We start from the raw sequence: 18,818 nt of genomic DNA on the forward strand, positions 1-18,818 counted from the left end.
CATTCTCAACGGAAAACCAGACCAAAAGAGTAGTGACCAGCCCTCCTCGGATTACTCTCAACTGGCTCCTCCCTTTCTCCCCCCACCTCCAGATTTGCATAAAAAAGGCCAAGAAAACTCTGGCTGGGCCCCAGCAGCGGCTCACTCTGCTCCCCCGGGTCGGAGCCCCCCGGAGCTGAGCTCGGGCTTGCCGCGCGAAGCGGAGCGGACAGCGTCTCTCCCGCGCAGTCCTCCCCGCGCCCGGCGTCTCGGCGCTCCCGTCGCCTGGCCGCCGGCTTTCCAGGCCCCCGAGCCGCGCCGAGCAGAGCGAGCCGGCCGGGACGAGCTCAGCCCCGTCTGCCTCCCGCTTCCCCGACTCCGCTCTCCGCCCCGCGGGGGTCGCGCGCCCACGATGCCGCAGGGCCCTGGCTCGCTGCTGCTGCTCGTCCTCGCCTCGCACTGCTGCTTGGGCTCGGCGCGCGGGCTCTTCTTTGGCCAGCCCGACTTCTCGTACAAGCGCAGCAACTGCAAGCCCATCCCGGCCAACCTGCAGCTGTGCCACGGCATAGAGTACCAGAACATGCGGCTGCCCAACCTGCTGGGCCACGAGACCATGAAGGAGGTGCTGGAGCAGGCGGGCGCCTGGATCCCGCTGGTCATGAAGCAGTGCCACCCGGACACCAAGAAGTTCCTGTGCTCGCTCTTCGCCCCTGTCTGCCTCGATGACCTGGACGAAACCATCCAGCCGTGCCACTCTCTCTGCGTGCAGGTGAAGGACCGCTGCGCTCCAGTCATGTCCGCCTTCGGCTTCCCCTGGCCGGACATGCTCGAGTGCGACCGTTTCCCCCAGGACAACGACCTCTGCATACCTCTCGCTAGCAGCGACCACCTTCTGCCGGCCACCGAGGAAGGTAAGCCTTTCCCCGTATCGTCACCCCCCACCTCCTGCCCCACTTCCCCGCCCACACCCAGTTCCGCTGAAGGCTTTCTGGGGAGAATGTCGCGGCCCACACCCCACATCCCGATGTGTCCCCGCCAGGGGTGCCAGTTTCAGGTGGGGCAGACGCTCTTCTTGCCCTCGTGTGTCATCGTGACAAATCTGAGACACCACACACACACACACACACACGCCTCTCATTCCCTTCCGAGTTACACCAATTGCTTTCTTAGAGACAGTTACAAGAAAAAAGAAAAAACGAAGAACTGAAAGGCGTTTTTTCCGTAGAGATACGCAGTTATTTTTAAAGATGTTAAGCCCTGGGGCCACAATTCTGAGAGCGTTAGAAGTGGTCCTGTGTGGAGTTGGTAGTGAGCACCCTGGCCAGGGACTCCTCGCCCAGCCTCATGCAACACGTTCTTACCACCGGGCAGAATTCTAGGCACAGAAACATTCCCAGACAGGCAGGGTAGCCAAAACGCACATAGTCTTTTAAGGTATTGTTGTTGTTGTTCCTTGCCGACTTAGGTTTTGGAAATAAGGGCCGGACTGGCTCGGAGCAAGTTGAAGATTGAGCACTGCTTGTACTGCTTGGGTGTCTAAGGAAGGGGTCATAAAGGGAATCTCCAGGAATCATTTTTCTATCACTAATCTGCCTATATCTTAGGAATGGTTTTAATTAACTGGAGAAAATCGTGCAAGAGAGTTTCCCAGGTTTTTAGAAAACAGAGGGGGAGGTCCTGTGCAAAAACCTTAAAAGCAATGAAAACCTCATGGGTTCTTGATATTCTTCTTGAAAGAAAAACATACACAATGTGTCAGAGCTGATTCAGGTCCCCCTGACATGGAAAGAGAGCTTCCTAATCCCTTGCAGGGCTCCAGCAGCCTCTCTCTTTCAATCTTTAATTGTTTTCCTATAGCCATCCTTGGTTAAAGAAAATGCACAGTTGTTTAGCAATCTTTCCTGGCAGGCACCTCGAGTTTGCAATCATCTTATTGGTTAGATTTCTAATTTATTGCAAATGTTTGGCATATTTCAAACATTTGTCCAACATATACCACAGACCAACCAATACAGGTTAGTAACATTTTATATACATTCCTAGAGCTCCTAATTGGAAATGTTTCATTTTGTTTGAGTGAGAGGAATTAAGGACAGTTTTATGTGTGTTACTTTTGTTTTTATTTCTTTCCACCATCAGCACCAATATTATAAACTACATTTCTCCAAATCGCCATTTTCCCCCTTCAAAATAAAAGTTTATGGTCTTCAAAATATGCCCTGCAATTTTTCTAATTTGATACATATCTCTTACATCATGAGTCACAAAGTTTTTTTCTGTAAAAATTGAATTTCTTGTTAATGAAAATCAAATTTTATCTAAATTTTAGACCTAGCATTAGCACATTTATAAATGCAAGAAAGGGAATAGTATGTTTTCTTTTTTCCCCCCAAACCAGATTCTTTTAGAAGAGCTTTTAGTAGGCTCTCCGATCCTTGTGCTAGCGCGTATTCCTGCATTTGGTCAGACCCCCATAGACAGTTTGCTTCAATTATGATTCACTTCAGAAAAAGCTTTGGGTTTTTTGTTTGGCTGATTGTTTTTTTGATTTGGGATTTTTGGGGGGTGGAGGGTTGTTTGTTTTTGAGAGTTTGAAATGGACAAAGAGGAGCAAGAAGAACCTGACCAGGGAGGAAGATAACAATAAATAAAATAAATAAAAGCAGCTTGACTCAGCCACACACTTGACAGAAAGCACACGGGTGATGCAGAACCAGTGAGAGCAGGTTGCTGTAGTTGCTGAGGTGTGTTTCCAAAGAGGGAAGAGCCCCTAGGTAACCCCTATAAGCACTAGCCACCTCTCCCTGTCCAGACTTGAAAATATCGTGAAGGGACCTCCCTGAGACACAACTCTCCTGAAGAGGCCAGCAGAGACTGAGCTGCACTGGTGTCCTGCAGCCGAAAAAGACAATCTTGTGGCCATATTTTGTGGTAACCGATTTTCCAAAACCCCTTGAGATTCTTCTGGGGCGTTCTCTTCAGAGAGGCTTTGGGAGCAACTTTTTCAGGGACAGAATTTGTTTGGGGGTGGGGAGGAAGAGGTAAAAAACCAAATCCCTCTGTACACTTTGCCCACAACATTCTTTGGGGGGGGGTGATTCATCATTTATTAAACACAACTATAGGCATTCTTGTTTTACCCATCAAAAAACAGGAGTCATGGAAGACTTTCTTAGGAATGAGTAGTCCTTTTCAAAGGAGGCAGAGGCTGGGGTCTTACCATACAATTGCTACTCTTGTCTGGATAAGCCCCTTTGAGTTGTTTACAAATGCCACCTGCTGTTTCCCTTGTAAGCAAATTTACTAATTTTTCACATTTCTAGCTCCAAAGGTATGTGAAGCCTGCAAAAATAAAAATGAGGATGACAACGACATAATGGAAACTCTTTGTAAAAATGATTTCGGTAAGTAATATACCTCCACCAACAAAAGATTTCACATTCAGAAGTTTTATTTACTAGTAAAACTTAAAGGAATAAAGATGTTACTGGATAAGACTAGGGTAAAATACCATCATAGCTCATCTTTCCCAAAGTCCTCTACCTTATTCTATCACAGTTGCCTCCCTATTTAACTATCTTGCCCTGAGTTGTATCTTTTTAGGTGAGATTCGTTGTTCTGCTAAGCAATAATCAAATAATGAGAATTACTCAAATTAGGAATTTTCGATGGCACATTTTTCATTTTACTTTGGCTTTTCTTGCCAGTAAGCATAATTTTGGGCCATGTTCTCTTTCAGTCACTTGATATGAGTACCAAGAATAGAAACATGTAAATATTAGCCTCAGCAAAACAGATTCAAGCATTCATTTAGCCAAAAATAAAAATTTACTCCAGCATCAAATATTTTTACCTTATTCATAGCCCATAACACTTTGCTCCTTTGCATTCCATCACTAGTGACTATGTGACTAGTGACTACATCCAAGGTACTGGTTAATAATTTGGGGGGAGGAGTTCTTTAAATTTAAAAAGAAGAAGAAATACAGTTTAGGAATTTACATTGGCAAAATACATGAAAGGTGCCATATGACATAGTGCTTGGGGACAATAATGTGTGTGATTTGTTACCCAGGTTCATAGTGTGTAGGTCACTACCCTTAAGAGAGTATTTAAAAGGAAAGAGGAATGGAGACTGTCCACACACAGCTTCATCAGCACCTCTCCACTGTCTTGAGGGCCCCAAGGTGAGGGCAGCTAGACACAGAATCAATGCTAACTTTGGAGTCAGGAGTGGCCATGAACTTCACCCAGACATTCACTGGGACATTCTTATCTTCATCCCATTCCAAGAGTAGGCACCTTTCGATGTTTTTGAGAGGCTGGTATCCTTTAAAAGTATTCAGGCAGAAGGTTGAACTTACTGGTAAGCAGATATGGTTCCTGTTCTATCCAACAATAATGGGGTCTAACAGATCTGTATTAACATTTCTGTGTACTCAACAAAGTCCTTGAAACTGAGAGAAATCACTTGAGCACTCACTGCTGGGGGCTGCCTTCCCACTCTCTCCTTACAACTTATCATCCCAGCAATCTCAGACCTGATCAGGTCCCTGAAACTCTGGAAATAATCCAATCACTGTTCCTTACAACCCTGGGTCTCTTCCAGAAGTGTCCTGGGTTTAACTTTAGCTGATCCTAGAACAGCCATAGCTTTAGAAAAAACTTCACACTGCCAAGGAAGGGAAAAAGAAAGGAGGCAAACCTAAGTCCTAACCAATCTATCCCCTCAGGAAGAACCACAAATGGGATGATAGGGTTTCGAATGTCTGTATTTAAATATATACAACTGTAAGGAGTAGAAAAGGCCAGGCATGCTGGTAGCAGCAATCTCAGATCTCCAGAGCCTTACCAAAACACACTTCTGAGCTTCCATGCTACAAGATTTGATTAAGGGGAAAATAGAAAAATATAATTTTAATACAATGTACATTAAAATGTATATAAAATATCATTTTCTTCTGGTAGCTTATGTCCTTTGTGCTAGATTTAACCCAGATCTCTCTCCTGACTTTCCATGAAAAAGTTGGTTATATCATGGGGCTCTAAAATGATTGAAATTAGGGCACATGCATGTGCACACACACACACACACACACACATTAATACTTGCTTTATGGCTTCCCTTACAAAAGACCCACTTCCTAAGGATGTTCTGTCAAGACCCAGGTCCCCAAAAAAGTGTGTGTGTGTGTGTATCCTAGTGTTCTCTCTCCTTAGAGGAGAAAGCCTTTCAAAACAACATGGATATCATCACATTTAAGGTATCACACACACAGATTACCTCGCAGCTATGTTTTCTATTTCCCCACACTAATTTTTGTCCCAAAAGGGATAATGAACCTGAATTGTAGGAAGTGCATCATATACTCCTGGTTTATAAGCAGCATTCTATATTGCCTCTATACTTTGAAAAGTAATGGAAGGGTAGAAGCAACAAGGGTAGAAATCTGATTTACTTAAATCATCCACGAAAGCATCACCCTCTTTCCCCACTACACTCCTGAAGTACAGGGAAAATGTAGGCCTCCTTATTGCAATGGTAAAAGTACCTACCGGTGCAGAAAAGAATAGCCCAGAGCTGCCTGCCTATGCATCCAACCTGCTGTTGGATCAGGTTACCATTACCCCTGCCTCCTACCACTTCCTGCATCCCCACTCACATCTTCCAGGGCAGGAAAAGTTATTTTAGGGCTTTGATTCCCTACATTTGGCCCCAGCTGAAAATCCAGGGAGGAAATGCCTGCTGTTTTCGCATGGTGAGCTTTTGCAAAGTTGATTATTTTATAGCAAGAAAAAGATAAGTAATAAATCTTCCTCCTGGTGAAAAGTAATGGTTTTCTGATGTGTGGAGCTCACGAATGTTTAATTTGACCAGGTGCTCCATCACAAATGTTCTATCTGTGTAATATATAATCACTTCTCCCACCATGTGACCTTCCCACCCCAGGCCTGATGCAGAGACGTCAGGAATATGTGACATTTCCATGTGACTTATTCCATGACTTAAGTCCCATAAACCCTGAGAACTCAGTACTACGGTTTAGATGCACATCAGACAAAACAATGGTTGGCCAAATCACAGCATCCTTGATTTCTCTGGTTGAGCTTCATTCATTTCCTGGTTGGCTGGAACAGTCATGGTTAGTCCAATTCCCTTTCTGAGATAGAGAGAGATCCGCAAAGCAGTTATACACACACACACACAAACCCTCTTCCTCTATGACTAATTTAAATAATGCATTAAACTCCATCAAAGTCAGGAAGTGCCATTCACACATCATCTATACAGAGCACTTGTCATTGTCATTAAGAGTCTTAGGTTACATTACAATTGGGCATGTTCATGTCCCAAACAGGACCAGAAATTTAAGAGACCACAATAGTGTTAGAGGAGGAGGTTTGGGGACCAGCGTTCTGACAACCTGACTTAGCCAGAACACAACCTAACTGGGTGACCTCATGTAAGTCACTGACTTCTCTGGATTTCAAATTCTTTGTGTATCAACAAGAGATTTCAACCGAATGATCCTTTCCAGCCTTAAAATTCTACCCTTTCCTTGCCTTCATGGAGTCTTGAAATTTAATTCCAGCACGTATGTTTGTAGGGTTTTCTTTCCCAAAGCCGACTGTTCATGACTGTAAAATGTGTCTTTTATAGTGAACCACTTACTTTTGGTCTTAGCATTCTAGTGAGTCTACATATACATTTTGGAAACGGTACATGTATGATCTATAAACGCCTTGGCCTTGGACAGGCAAATGATAGCAGATGAGAATGAGATCTTCAGAAAAACACTTTTACAGCTAAACACGTTGTGCTCTTAGAGTCTTGGATATTTTTTCTCCTAGTTGCTTTACCAAATCAAATGCAGCTGCTGTAAGATCAATTCTCCTTCCCTGTAGTCTGTTCTTTAGAAAACAATGATTGGGTGATATAATTTCCTTACAGGTTTGTCCAAAAACCTCTCCAACGTAATAAATTGAGTTTAAAGTTTATGGCCACAGAAGGATCATGTTTCACCTAAGAGTCAGGCATTTCTTTTCATGCTGAAGTTTCCAATAGGGGAAGTCATTTGTTGAGGAGAGCGCAAACCACATGCAACCTACGTACAAACACAAGAAGAACACAAGGGCAGTGAGAAAGAAAAGTTAATTGAGTCCCGCAAAGAGATTTTTTGAAAGGATGGCTGATTTGAAATAAAGTGCCTGGCAAGCCCTTTGAGGCTTTAGAAATGAAGCCACCTGCTGCCCCCAGCTCCCAACCCCCCCCCCCCACCTGCAGCCCCTGACAGTCTCATTAGCTGCAGGAAGCTCTTCTTCCCTCCCCCCAGGCCAATCACACAAATGAAATGGGGTGAGGAAAGCTCCCACTCTAGACCATATTCCCTTCTTACAACTGGTGTGATTCTGTCCCCTCTTGTCTTCGTAGCACTGAAAATAAAAGTGAAGGAGATAACCTACATCAACAGAGATACCAAAATCATCCTGGAGACCAAGAGCAAGACCATTTACAAGCTGAATGGTGTGTCTGAAAGGGACCTGAAGAAATCAGTGCTGTGGCTCAAAGACAGCTTGCAGTGCACCTGCGAAGAGATGAATGACATCAATGCGCCCTATCTGGTCATGGGACAGAAACTGGGTGGGGAGCTGGTGATCACCTCCGTGAAGCGGTGGCAGAAGGGGCAGAGAGAGTTCAAGCGCATCTCCCGCAGCATCCGCAAGCTGCAGTGCTAGTTGGCCCCCCAGGCCAGCTCCAGGGCCAGGCGGACCATTTCCGCTCTGGGTCCTCAGCTCTCATTTCCCAAGCACAGGCCTTGCGGCTCCAGCCGCCAGCCTGGGGCAGCTTCCCTTGCCTTTTGCACGTCTGCACCCCCAGCATCTCCTGACTTATAGGGCCTTAGGAGGCCTCAGGCACGAATAGCTGTTTTCATATACAGGAAAAACCCACCCAGATCTTGTAGAAATGTTCAAACTAATAAAATCATGAATATTTTTATGAAGTTTTTAAAATAGCTCACTTTAGTTTTGAATAGGTACAACTGTGACTTGGGTCTGATTGTTTTGTTTTTTTCTGTTTGGTTTGGGTCAACTGACTTTCACTTTCAGCTGAGGTTGCTGTAACGTGCAAATGGCTTCATTTTCCTACCTGGCCCAAACTTTTGTGGGTCACAAACCTCGTTGAGATAAAGCTGGCTGTTATCTCGACATCTCTCCACTCCAGCCTGAGACTCAGAGCCTAAGTCTTATAATAATTCACCTGTTATTTTACACCCTCCTTGGGGACTTACCACAGTAGCATGTACTGCATTTCTGGGTAGAGTACTTCCATTTATCAAAAGCACATTAACCATCATAGCATGAGTTCTTCGAATAAAGGGCAAAACAGATTCTATAATTGACCTGAGTACTTTAAGCTTTGTTTAAAACATTTTTTTACTTAATTTTGCAAATTAAACCATTGTAGCTTACCTGTAATATACATAGTAGTTGACCTTTAAAAGTTGTAAAAATATTGCTTTAACCAACACTGTAAATATTTCAGATAAACATTATATTCTTGTATATAAACTTTACATCCTGTTTTACCTACTGCCTGTCTTCTGTCTTTTCTTCTTAGTGGAAGGAAGTGGGAAGGCCATGTACGAGAGTGGTCACCTGCCTTGTCCTGAGCTCCAGCCCTCCCATGGTTTGAAGGGTCTGTTTCTTAAGTGACTCAGGAAAGTGTCCCCCGCACCCCCGCCCCCACTGCATACCACCTGGCTGCTGCCTTGTGCCTCACATCTCCTACACATTTTACCACTGCAGACCCTGCAGGGAGGCAGAGATTGGCAGGCTTTGCAAAGGACTTCCCTGCTTTTGTCTCCTCTCAGCAGTTCAGCCGCGGCTACTCGGCGTCACTGCTCTAAACCTAAGGTTCATGAGCCTTACAGTTGTGCTTTTTGTCTCCTGAGATTTTTGTAATGAAAAGAACCCATTGCAAGAATGTTAGTTTCTTCTCCACTTAAAACTCTAACCCTTAGATACAGAGCCCTGATTTGAAAGATATTCGCTGGAAGGCAGGGGGGAGTGAAGGGACGGTGAAAAACTGGCATCAGGGTGAGAAGGGGACAGACAGACCTCCAACCATATAATATCCATTCAAACGCTTCATCGTTTTATGTGGGAACCTCGATAGAAATTCTATGAAGTGCATGCGGACACTAAGGCTCAGAGGGGCTAGAAAGACAGCTCCTAAGAGGCAGAGCCAGGGCTGAAACTCAGGCCTTTCGGACAACAAATTCTGTCTTCTAGTCCACCTAGGACTAGAGTACAGAAACATGGTGGCACTTATCTATTTAGCAAATATTTACTGGGAATCTGCTATGTGCCTTGTCCTGTTCTAAGCGCTGGGGATACATACATGAATCCTTGTTCTTATGGAGCTTATATGAGGGATTATTTTATAATAATAATCACAATTACAATTATATATTTATAACTTATCAGTTATATGTATATATGTATATACTCACAGGTAATATGTGAGAGCAACAGAGTGTCCCCATCAAATCTGAAAATTTTCCTGGCATTCATGTGAAGCCTTTATCTGATAGCATTTTATTGATTTACTTTAAAAGCTTCCTGAACATACATCCATGACCTCTCTACAGTACTTCAAAGTCTTCTGGCACCAAAAGTCAATATTGCCCACTACCTGGGCTATAGGATTCCGACAATCCTTTCCATTTTCCTCTAAGTTGCTACTTGACTATTTCTCATCTGATTCCACAAACTCAAGATAGACCCCCTTCCGACAAGGCACCTCTAGACTAGACTAGAAGAGAGATGCTCATGGATCAAGGCTAACACTCATTTTAAGCATTTCGAACAAGAGACCAGGGACCCTGTAAAAGGCAAAAAAGAGAAAAAGAAGATAAAAAAAAGAAAGGAGATAGTAAACCAAGGAATTAGGAATGAGAAGAGGGAAATATGTACAATGCATCAAAAACTAATGGAAAGCAGCAATCTGGAAGACACTGATGTATCTGAATGCTCCCCCTCCAGTCAAGTCAAAAGTCCCTTCCCATCTACTGGGAAGGAAAAGCCTCAGCTCTGAAGAGCAAGCGAATGCCAGACACGGCCTCTTCAATCGTATTTTGAGGAGCCAGCGGCGCAGGCATCATTCCAATGTCTGCCTCCTGCCGTCGTGCCTCTCTATGGATTTTCCAATACTGTTGCCATCTTGGATGCAACTATGAGCCAATGAGCCATGCCTGGGCAGGGCAGGTAGGTTTTTGTGTGATTTTTCATTCTGTTTGGCATGATGGTTCAAATATATATGAAATATATATTTATTATTATTGAAATAATCATGTTGTATTCTTAATTACTTTTCCAACTATCAGATTTCTTTTACAGGCAGATGAAAACATGAATGTCCATCCATTACTGGAAGAAGAGAGCAGGTAATCAGAAGACACTGGATTTCTGCATTTCCTAAGATGATCCATGATCTGTTAATAAACTGATAAAAGGGGGCGCCTGGGTGGCTCAGTTGGTTAAGCGACTGCCTTCAGCTCAGGTCATGATCCTGGAATCCCTGGATCGAGTCCCGCATCGGGCTCCCTGCTCGGCAGGGAGTCTGCTTCTCCCTCTGACCCTCCCCCCTCTCATGTACTCGCTCTCTCTCATTCTCTCTCTCTCAAATAAATAAATAAAATCTTAAAAAAAATAAAAATAAACTGATAAAAGGCTGCAAGTAGGGGATCAGCTGAAACAGAAAAGTCAAAAAATCTGAAAACTACGTATCTACTATGCATGTAATTCCTCTTCCCTTTCCTAAATAACTTGAGAAATGATTTGTTGTACAAGAGCAAATCTATAAAACTCTTTTGAGCAGCATTTCCTAAGTGCATGAAGGACAAAGGTTCTATCCATGTGCACACATCGGTGTATTGAAATTCATAGGGTTAAAAAGAATCTAATGTTATCTAGTAGCACCCTCCATTCCTCATTGTCTGGTCTCTCATCCAATGACAATTTGACAGGATTTTTTACTTTCAACTCTTGTTTACTATCAGGTGTTCAATGTTCTTGATGAGGGAAGAGGGTCACCTTGAAAAACAAATACAGGCATATGTATCCCTCATGCAGTTACTACCTCTGGATTATGATTGTGATTTTTGCCAATGAAGCACACTGCAAGCTAATTCATTAACTCATCAAAGATTTACTGAGCACCGCCTACTGCCATGAATTTATTCATTCAATAATATATTGAATGCTTTCCTGCATGTAGGCACTGTTCTATGTAGTGGATACAAAGTGATTCTCCTCCTTCAGCTTATATTTTGAATTAGGAATCATATTAGGCACTGGAGATAAGATGGATCCTGCCCAAAGGGAACTAACAATTCAATAAAGGGGGAAGGCATGTAAACAAATAATTCTAATACTCTGTGTTAAGAGGGAGATGTATACACGCCCAGGGATGGCACAGAGGAGAGAGTAGTTAACTCAATATAAAATAGAACGTTTGGTTCAGGTTGAGCTTAGGATCAGGGCAAAGATGCTTTCAAGTGAGCTGCACCAGAGTATCTTCTATTAGGACACAGTCTAAAAAATTCAGTATTTATAATCAGTTTTACATATTGACCAATCAAGTATGGTATTGTGCAATTATCATGCTGAAGGTATCATTCTAGATACTACCAATAAACCTAGCATAAGATCCATTGCTTTTATAATCCATAAAATTCCCAAATTCTCAATTACAAAACAATGGATCAACATTTAGCTCAGAAACAAATAGCAATTCAACATAAAATATTTTTAAAAGCAGCCCATGACTGTCCAGAGAGTGATGCAGATAGGTGGGTGCTAAAAAAAATTTCAATTACTAAAGATAGCAGTTAATACAAATGGTGCTAGAAGAACAAATCAAAGGACTCAAATGCCACAAGATGTCCCAGTACAGAGTAATAATAATCATTTATTGGGGTGCCTGGGTGGCTCAGTCGGTTAAAGTGACTGACTCTTGGTTTTGGCTCAGGTCATGATCTCAGGGTCCTGGGATCCAGTCCTGCATTAGCTCCAGGCTCAGTGGGGAGTCTTTTTCCCCTCTCTCTCCCTCTGCCCCCCCAACTCATGTGTGTTTTCTGTCTCTCTCTCTCAAATAGATAAATAAATCTTCTTTAAAAAATAATCACTTATTTAACAATCCAGGCATTCTGATATGCTATGAAATAAGCAAAACACTAGAACTCAGTAACTGGGTCCTCAGTAGAAACACACCTAAAAACCTATGCATTTACTCATGCATAGTATGTGCTCTCATGTGCACCTACACACAAATGTAGCTCTGGCAGAAAATCTTCTAAAACTGCATAATTTAAGGGATATAAAACAAACCACTTAGCCAACTAGTAACTACACTACAAGTGGAAAACACCTTGGGGTAGCTTTTGAAATTCAGAGAGACCTAGGCAATTTGATTCCTTCTGCAAACCTGAGACTATTCAACTCTAAATAAAGAATTACTACTCTATAAACTATGTCTAAGCTCAATACACTATCATCTCCTGTCCATCCTCAATTCTGAAATATAATTCTCAGAGCTTGTTTCTGTGTAAGGAAACACCCACAGCAGGAAAGAGCACCAGTCTACAGCCAGTCCTAGTCCTATCCCCTACATAACCCTCTACTGCACCAGCTCCCCATGCTCTTCAGGTTCTTGAGCACAATGGGTTGCTCTAGCTGGTATGGGTGATCAGAGCCTGGGTGGTAGCAGCTCAGACAGATAGGAGGACGAAATAGAGCCATAAATACTATCTACTCCTTTCTTTTTTTTTTCCACCTCCAAGGAAGGACTCAAGCACCTCCAAGCTGCCCTCTCCTCACTAGGCTTCTCTAACAGCATCAGGCTTCCAATCTGCACAATCCTAGGGCTGAGAATTCGTTCAATTATTCAACAATCTTACACTGAGCAACCTACTGTGCCAGGTGCTATCTTAGGTGCTGAGGTTCCACTGATGACGAACACACTATGAGCACTCTGAAGAAGCTCACAGTCTAATGTGACACATATACATGTGACAGACAACACTAAGTGAGACCCAAATTTCTCCGACCTTCCTGAACATAGTCTTTCTGAGCCCTGTGTGTTCTTCAGGGTACAAATAAGTTCACATTAAAATAATAGTAAAAATCAAAATGTCCAAGCCCAGAAAGTTTAACTGGAGAATTCCACCAAACATTCAAAGAATTGACACCAGTTTGACACAACTCCTTCCAGAAAATAGAAGAGGGGATGCTTCTCAACTCATTTTATGAGGCTAGTCTGGTCCTACACCAAAACTAGACCAAAAAAAGCATGAAAAAAGAAAACTATAGACCAATATTTCTCTTGAACTTAGATACAAAAATTCTCAACAAAATACAAATCAAATCCAACAATGTATTAAAACAATGATACACTACAACCATGTTGGATTTCTTCAAGATATGCAAGATCGAAAAGACATATCATGTTCATAGATTAGAAGACTCAACATTGTAAAGATGTTAATTCTCCTCAAATTGATCTACAGGTTTAATGGAATTCTTATTTCAAAATCTAAGCAAGCCTCTTCGTAAACACTGACAACATTATTCTAAAATCTATATTGAATGGTAAAGGCTCTAAGAGAGCCAGAATAATTTTGAAAAAGAATAAAGTGGGAGAAATCATCCTCCCAATGTTAAGGCTTACTGTTATACTATAGTAATCAAGACTGTGTGGTGGTGGTGAAGGAATAGACATATAGATCAATGAAACAGAGTAGAGAACTCAGAAATGAACCCATACAAATCTGCCCAATTAATTTTTTACAAAGATGTAAATGTAATACAATGTAGTAGGGATAGCATTTTCAACAAATGGTGCTAGAGCAAGTGGATATCCCACTGGCAAAAAAATAATAATCTAAACCCCACATTGTATACAAAAATTAACTCAAAATAGATCATGAACTTAAATATAAAGCATAAAACCATAAAATTTTTAGAAAATCAGAAGATAAACTTATTTTTTCAAGACCTAGTACTTGGCAAAGAGTTCTTAAATTTGGTACCAAAAGCATAATCCATAAAGGGGAAAACTGATAAAATAAGCGTCTTCAAAATTTAAAACTTTAAGTGTCCAAAAGATCTTGTTAAAAGTACATCAAATCATGACATTGTACACTGCAATATCTTACAATTTGTCAATTCTACCTCAGTAAAGCTGAGGGGAAAAAAGAACCTGTTAATGGAATGAAATGACAAATTACAGATTAGAGAAAACACTTGCAAACCACATATTTAACAAAGGATTTGTATCTAGAATATATAAAGAACTGTCAAAACTGAACAGTAAAAAATCACGATGTACTTAGAAAATGAGTAAAAGACATGAACAGACATTTGGTAGAAGAGGATATACATAAGGTTTTGATGAAGTCCACATGGGCATGGGAGGAGGGAGTGGTAGTCATGGCCCAGATGCTTGGCACCCAGGTCCTATGCAGCAAAGGAGACTTCCTTGTAGTATCTAATTCCATGGTGGGCAAAACATTGTGCTCAGGATGCCAATAAAGCAGGGGTTCCAAAAACAGGGAAAAGGGAGAAAAGCATTTGATTTTGATATATTTTTTAAAGCATTAAAATAGTTAACATAGGGGAAAACCAGGTCATTGTATACTTACTTACACCTTTTAAAATAAGAAGGAAAATTAGGAGGTGGTATGGGGAGGTCATAATACTCTTTTTTAGTCTTTTGTACTTTTCACAAGCTTAACACTCACTAGCTACTGAAATTGAAAGGGGAGAGGTTCTGAGTGTAGCATGGTCCCTATCATATCTCCTGGCCTAATGCCATTAAACTCTTGTCCAATAAAGGATTAGAATGTGCAATAATCATCATCATCATCATCATCATCTAATGTGATGCAAGGCTAGAAAAGAAAAATTAAACTGAAAACCACCCCCAAACCAATAAAGTTACCCCCTGCCCAGAAGAGCTAGACCACCACCATAAATCCTGAACTTTTTATGTTACGAGAAAGAGTTATCTTGGCAAAGGAGAAGGTGGGAGAGATGTGCAGAGAAGAGGCAAAGTGGAGAAACCGGAAATCCAACAGTAATAGAGACCCTAATGCCCCACTTTCAATTATAGATTGAACAAATACTGAGAAGGTCAAGAAGGAACTAGATTTGAACAACACTAAAGCCAACTATACTTAACAGACATCTACAGAACATCCCACCAAACAACAGCAGAATACACATTTTTCTCAAGTTGTTATATAAATGGCCCAAAGATGGCCCCTGTATATTGGCCCTTATGTCATTTACTTTTTCACAGCAAATTGGTACCATTAGCTCAAAGCCAAACTCAAATTCTTACGTATCCAAAATCATCATATTTTTAGCCATTTAGAACTCGCATGCTTTGCATACCCTGCAAGACTGCACCAAATATCCACTAGCCATAGATAAGACAAACCTTGTAGTCATAAAAGACCCCAGACCCCTGTTGCCCTTTGGTGCTCTCTGACTCCAATCCTCCCCATTCTGCCACTGAATGACACCATCTAGACACATAAGCCCCCTCTCCATTCCCCTCTTCCCTGGCAGTTCCCTTTCCCTCTTCCCCTGTTAGCCTCCTGCTGGGAAGGACTTTCCCCTCTCCTGCAACCCCAGCAAAACATGGCCCTATAATATTACTGTGCCGTACTGCCATCTCACGTTCCTGTCTTTCCTTGATCAGCCCTAAAATCCTTAACCTCACCACACGAGTACACAGGGAACATTCTCCAGGACAGGCCATATGTTAGGCCATATAACAAGCCTCAATACATTTAAAAGGACCCAAATCATGCAAAGTATGTTCTCCAACAATAATGGAATAGAACTAGAAATAAATCACAGAAGGAAACCTGGGAAATTCACAAATATGCAGAAATTAAGCAACACCTTCCTAAATGTGTTTGAAATTTAGGTGAATGAAAACAAAAACTCAATGTACCAAAAAGGAATAGACGCGGCTAAAGGAACGCTCAGAGGGAAACAGCTGTAAACGCTCCCGTAAAAAAGGAGAAAGATTTCAAATCAATAACTTAACTTTCCGTCTTAAAAAACAAGAAGAACAAACTCAGCCCAAATACAGATTAGAGCAGAAATAAATAAAACTGAGCATAGTCAAACAATAGAGAAAATAAAAGTTGATTGTTTAAAAAGATCACCAAAATTGGGGCGCCTGCATGGCTCAGTCAGTTAAGCATCTGATTTTGGCTCAGGTTATGATCTCAGGGTCCTGGTATTGAGCCCTGCATCAGGTTCCGTGCTCACCTCAGTGGGGAGTCTCCTTCTCCCTCTGCCCCTCCCCCTGCTCATGCTCTTACACACACTCTCTCTCTCTTTCTCAAATAAATAAAATCTTTTTTAAAAAATCGCCAAAACTGACAAAAATTTAGCTAGACTGACCAAAATAAAAAAAGATCTAAATTACCAAAACCAGGAATGAAAGAGGGATGCTCTTACACACACTCTCTCTCTTTCTCAAATAAATAAAATCTTTTTTAAAAAATCGCCAAAACTGACAAAAATTTAGCTAGACTGACCAAAATAAAAAAAGATCTAAATTACCAAAACCAGGAATGAAAGAGGGATATTACTACCACTCAGAGAAGTAAAAAGGATCATAAGGGAACACTATGAACAGTTTTATGCCAACAAGTTAGGCAACCTAAACAAAATTGGCAAATTCTTAGAAAGACACCAAATTCCAAAGCTGACTCAAGAGCAAATAGATAATCTAAATAGACCTGTAACAAGTAAAGTGATTGAATTATTAATCAAAAAATATCCCACAAAGAAAAGCTCCAGCCCAGAGGGTTTCACTGGTGAATTCTAACAAATATTTAAAAAATTAATATCAGTCATTCACAAACTTATCCAAAAAAATAGAAGAGAAGGACACATTTCCCAAATCATTCTATGAGGCCAGTATTACCCTAATTACTACAACCAGACAACACAAGAAATCACAAGAAAAGACTACAGACCAATATACTTTATGAATACAGATGCAAAAATGCTCAACAATCCAGCAGCATATTAAAAGAATTATACACCATGACCAAGTGGGACTCATCCCAGGAATGCTGGCACAGTTTAACATATGAAAATCAGTCTATGTAAAACACTATATTAATAGAACAAAGCACAAAAACCACATGATCATATCAATAGATACAGAAAAGTATTTGAGAAAGCCTAAGGAAAAAAGTGGTTGGGGGGGGGGGGGGAGAGTGAAGAAAGGAGGGAAGTGAAGGAGGGAGGAGGGGAGAATGGAGGAAAGGGGAAAAGGGAGGGAAGGAAACAGGAAAGGAGGGAATGGGAAGGTGGGGAAGGGAGAGGAGGGGAGAGACAGAAAGGGAGAGAGAGCATAAGAATCCAGATTGGAAAGGAAGAAGTAAGCAACTACCTCTATTTACAGATGACATGATCCTATACATAGAAAATCCTAAGGAATCCACTAAAAAACTATTAGAACTAAAAAATGAGTTCAGCATGACTACAGGATCCAAGATCAACATACAAAATAAACTATTTCTATACTCTATCATTGAACAAATTAAAAAATAAAATTAAGACAATGATTCCATTTAGAATTAAAAAAATAAAATACTTAGGAATAAATTTAACAGATGCAGTGTAAGATATGTACACTGAAAGTTACAAAACATCACTGAAAGAAGATAAGAACTAACTAAATTTAAAAAATCCCATGTTCATGAATTGGAAGACTTAATATTATTAATATGGCAATACTGGGGCACCTGGGTGGCCCAGTTGTTAAGCGTCTGCCTTCGGCTCAGGTCATGATCCCAGAGTCCTGGGATTGAGCCCTGCGTCAGGCTCCCTTCTCAGCGGGTAGCCTGCTTCTCCCTCTCTGCTCCCCCTCCTTGTGTTCCCTCTCTCGCTGTCTCTCTCTCTGTCAAATAAATAAATAAATAAATAAATAAATAAATAATCTACCCAAAAAAAAGGCAATATTACCCCCAAATTGGTTTATAGATTCAATACAATCCCTATCAATATTCCAGCTGTCTTTTTTGCAGAAATTGACAAGCTAACTCTAAAATTCTTATGAAAATACAAGGCACTAAAAATAGCTAAGATAATCTTGGGAAATAAAAACAAAGTTGGAAGATTTTCACTTCACATTTTCAAAACTTAATACAAAGCTACAGTAATCAAGAACAGTGTAGTACTAGCACAAGGATAGAGAGACACACCAATCAAAGGAATAGAATTGAGAGTCCAGAAATAAACCATTATATTTATGCAATTGATTTATAACAAGGGTGGCCAAGATAACAATTCAATGGCGAAAGAACAGTCTTTTCAACAAATGATGCCGGGACAACTAGATATCGACATACGAAAGAATGAAGTTGGACCTCTACCTCACACCACATACAAAAATTAACTCAAAATAGATTAAAGGCCTCAATGTAAGAACTAAAACTATAAAACTCTTAGAAAAAAAAAAAACATAGCAACAAATCTCTACTGCCTAAGATTAGGTGATGGTTTTTTTAGATATGATACCAAAAGCACACATACAAAAGAAAAAATAGATACATTTAGGACTTTTGTGCTTCAAAACATACCATCAAGAAATAAATAAAAAGAAAATCCACAGAATGGGAGGAAATCTTTGCAAATCATATAGCTGATAAAGAACTGGTATCCAGAATATACAAAGAACCCTTAAAACTCAACAATAAGAAGACTAGTGACCCAATTTTAAAATGGGCAAAGGATCTAGA

At 41.1% G+C, this 18,818-nt stretch overlaps 1 protein-coding gene and 1 long non-coding RNA gene across 3 annotated transcripts in view; one reads left to right on the top strand and one right to left on the bottom strand.

Annotated features, from left to right (window-relative positions):
• On the top strand, positions 1-8,572 carry SFRP2 (secreted frizzled related protein 2). Its single transcript, XM_006727257.3, has 3 exons — positions 1-890; positions 3,303-3,383; positions 7,412-8,572. The coding sequence occupies exons 1-3, from the start codon at positions 392-394 to the stop codon at positions 7,714-7,716; spliced, it is 885 nt and encodes a 294-aa protein (XP_006727320.1). The 5' UTR covers positions 1-391; the 3' UTR covers positions 7,717-8,572.
• Positions 3,413-18,818, bottom strand: part of LOC115940386 (uncharacterized) — a 24,745-nt gene continuing 9,339 nt past the window's right edge. For both annotated transcript variants that reach the window (XR_014142775.1, XR_014142776.1), the window contains exon 5: positions 3,413-7,085. This is a non-coding gene — a long non-coding RNA (uncharacterized LOC115940386). The remainder of the gene's footprint in view (positions 7,086-18,818) is intronic.

Source organism: Leptonychotes weddellii, chromosome 2 (genome assembly GCF_054177405.1).
Source record: "Leptonychotes weddellii isolate Sample4059 chromosome 2, ASM5417740v2, whole genome shotgun sequence".
Taxonomy (NCBI): Eukaryota; Metazoa; Chordata; class Mammalia; order Carnivora; family Phocidae; genus Leptonychotes; species Leptonychotes weddellii.

What these genes read in the sequence shown, in the direction of transcription:
- SFRP2 (XM_006727257.3), top strand. Translation starts at nt 392, where the DNA reads ATGCCGCAGGGCCCTGGCTCGCTGCTGCTGCTCGTCCTCGCCTCGCAC. An exon ending in TCTGCCGGCCACCGAGGAAG is followed by an intron (nt 891 to 3,302) that starts GTAAGCCTTTCC and finishes TCACATTTCTAG; the next exon opens with CTCCAAAGGTATGTGAAGCC. An exon ending in TCTTTGTAAAAATGATTTCG is followed by an intron (nt 3,384 to 7,411) that starts GTAAGTAATATA and finishes TTGTCTTCGTAG; the next exon opens with CACTGAAAATAAAAGTGAAG.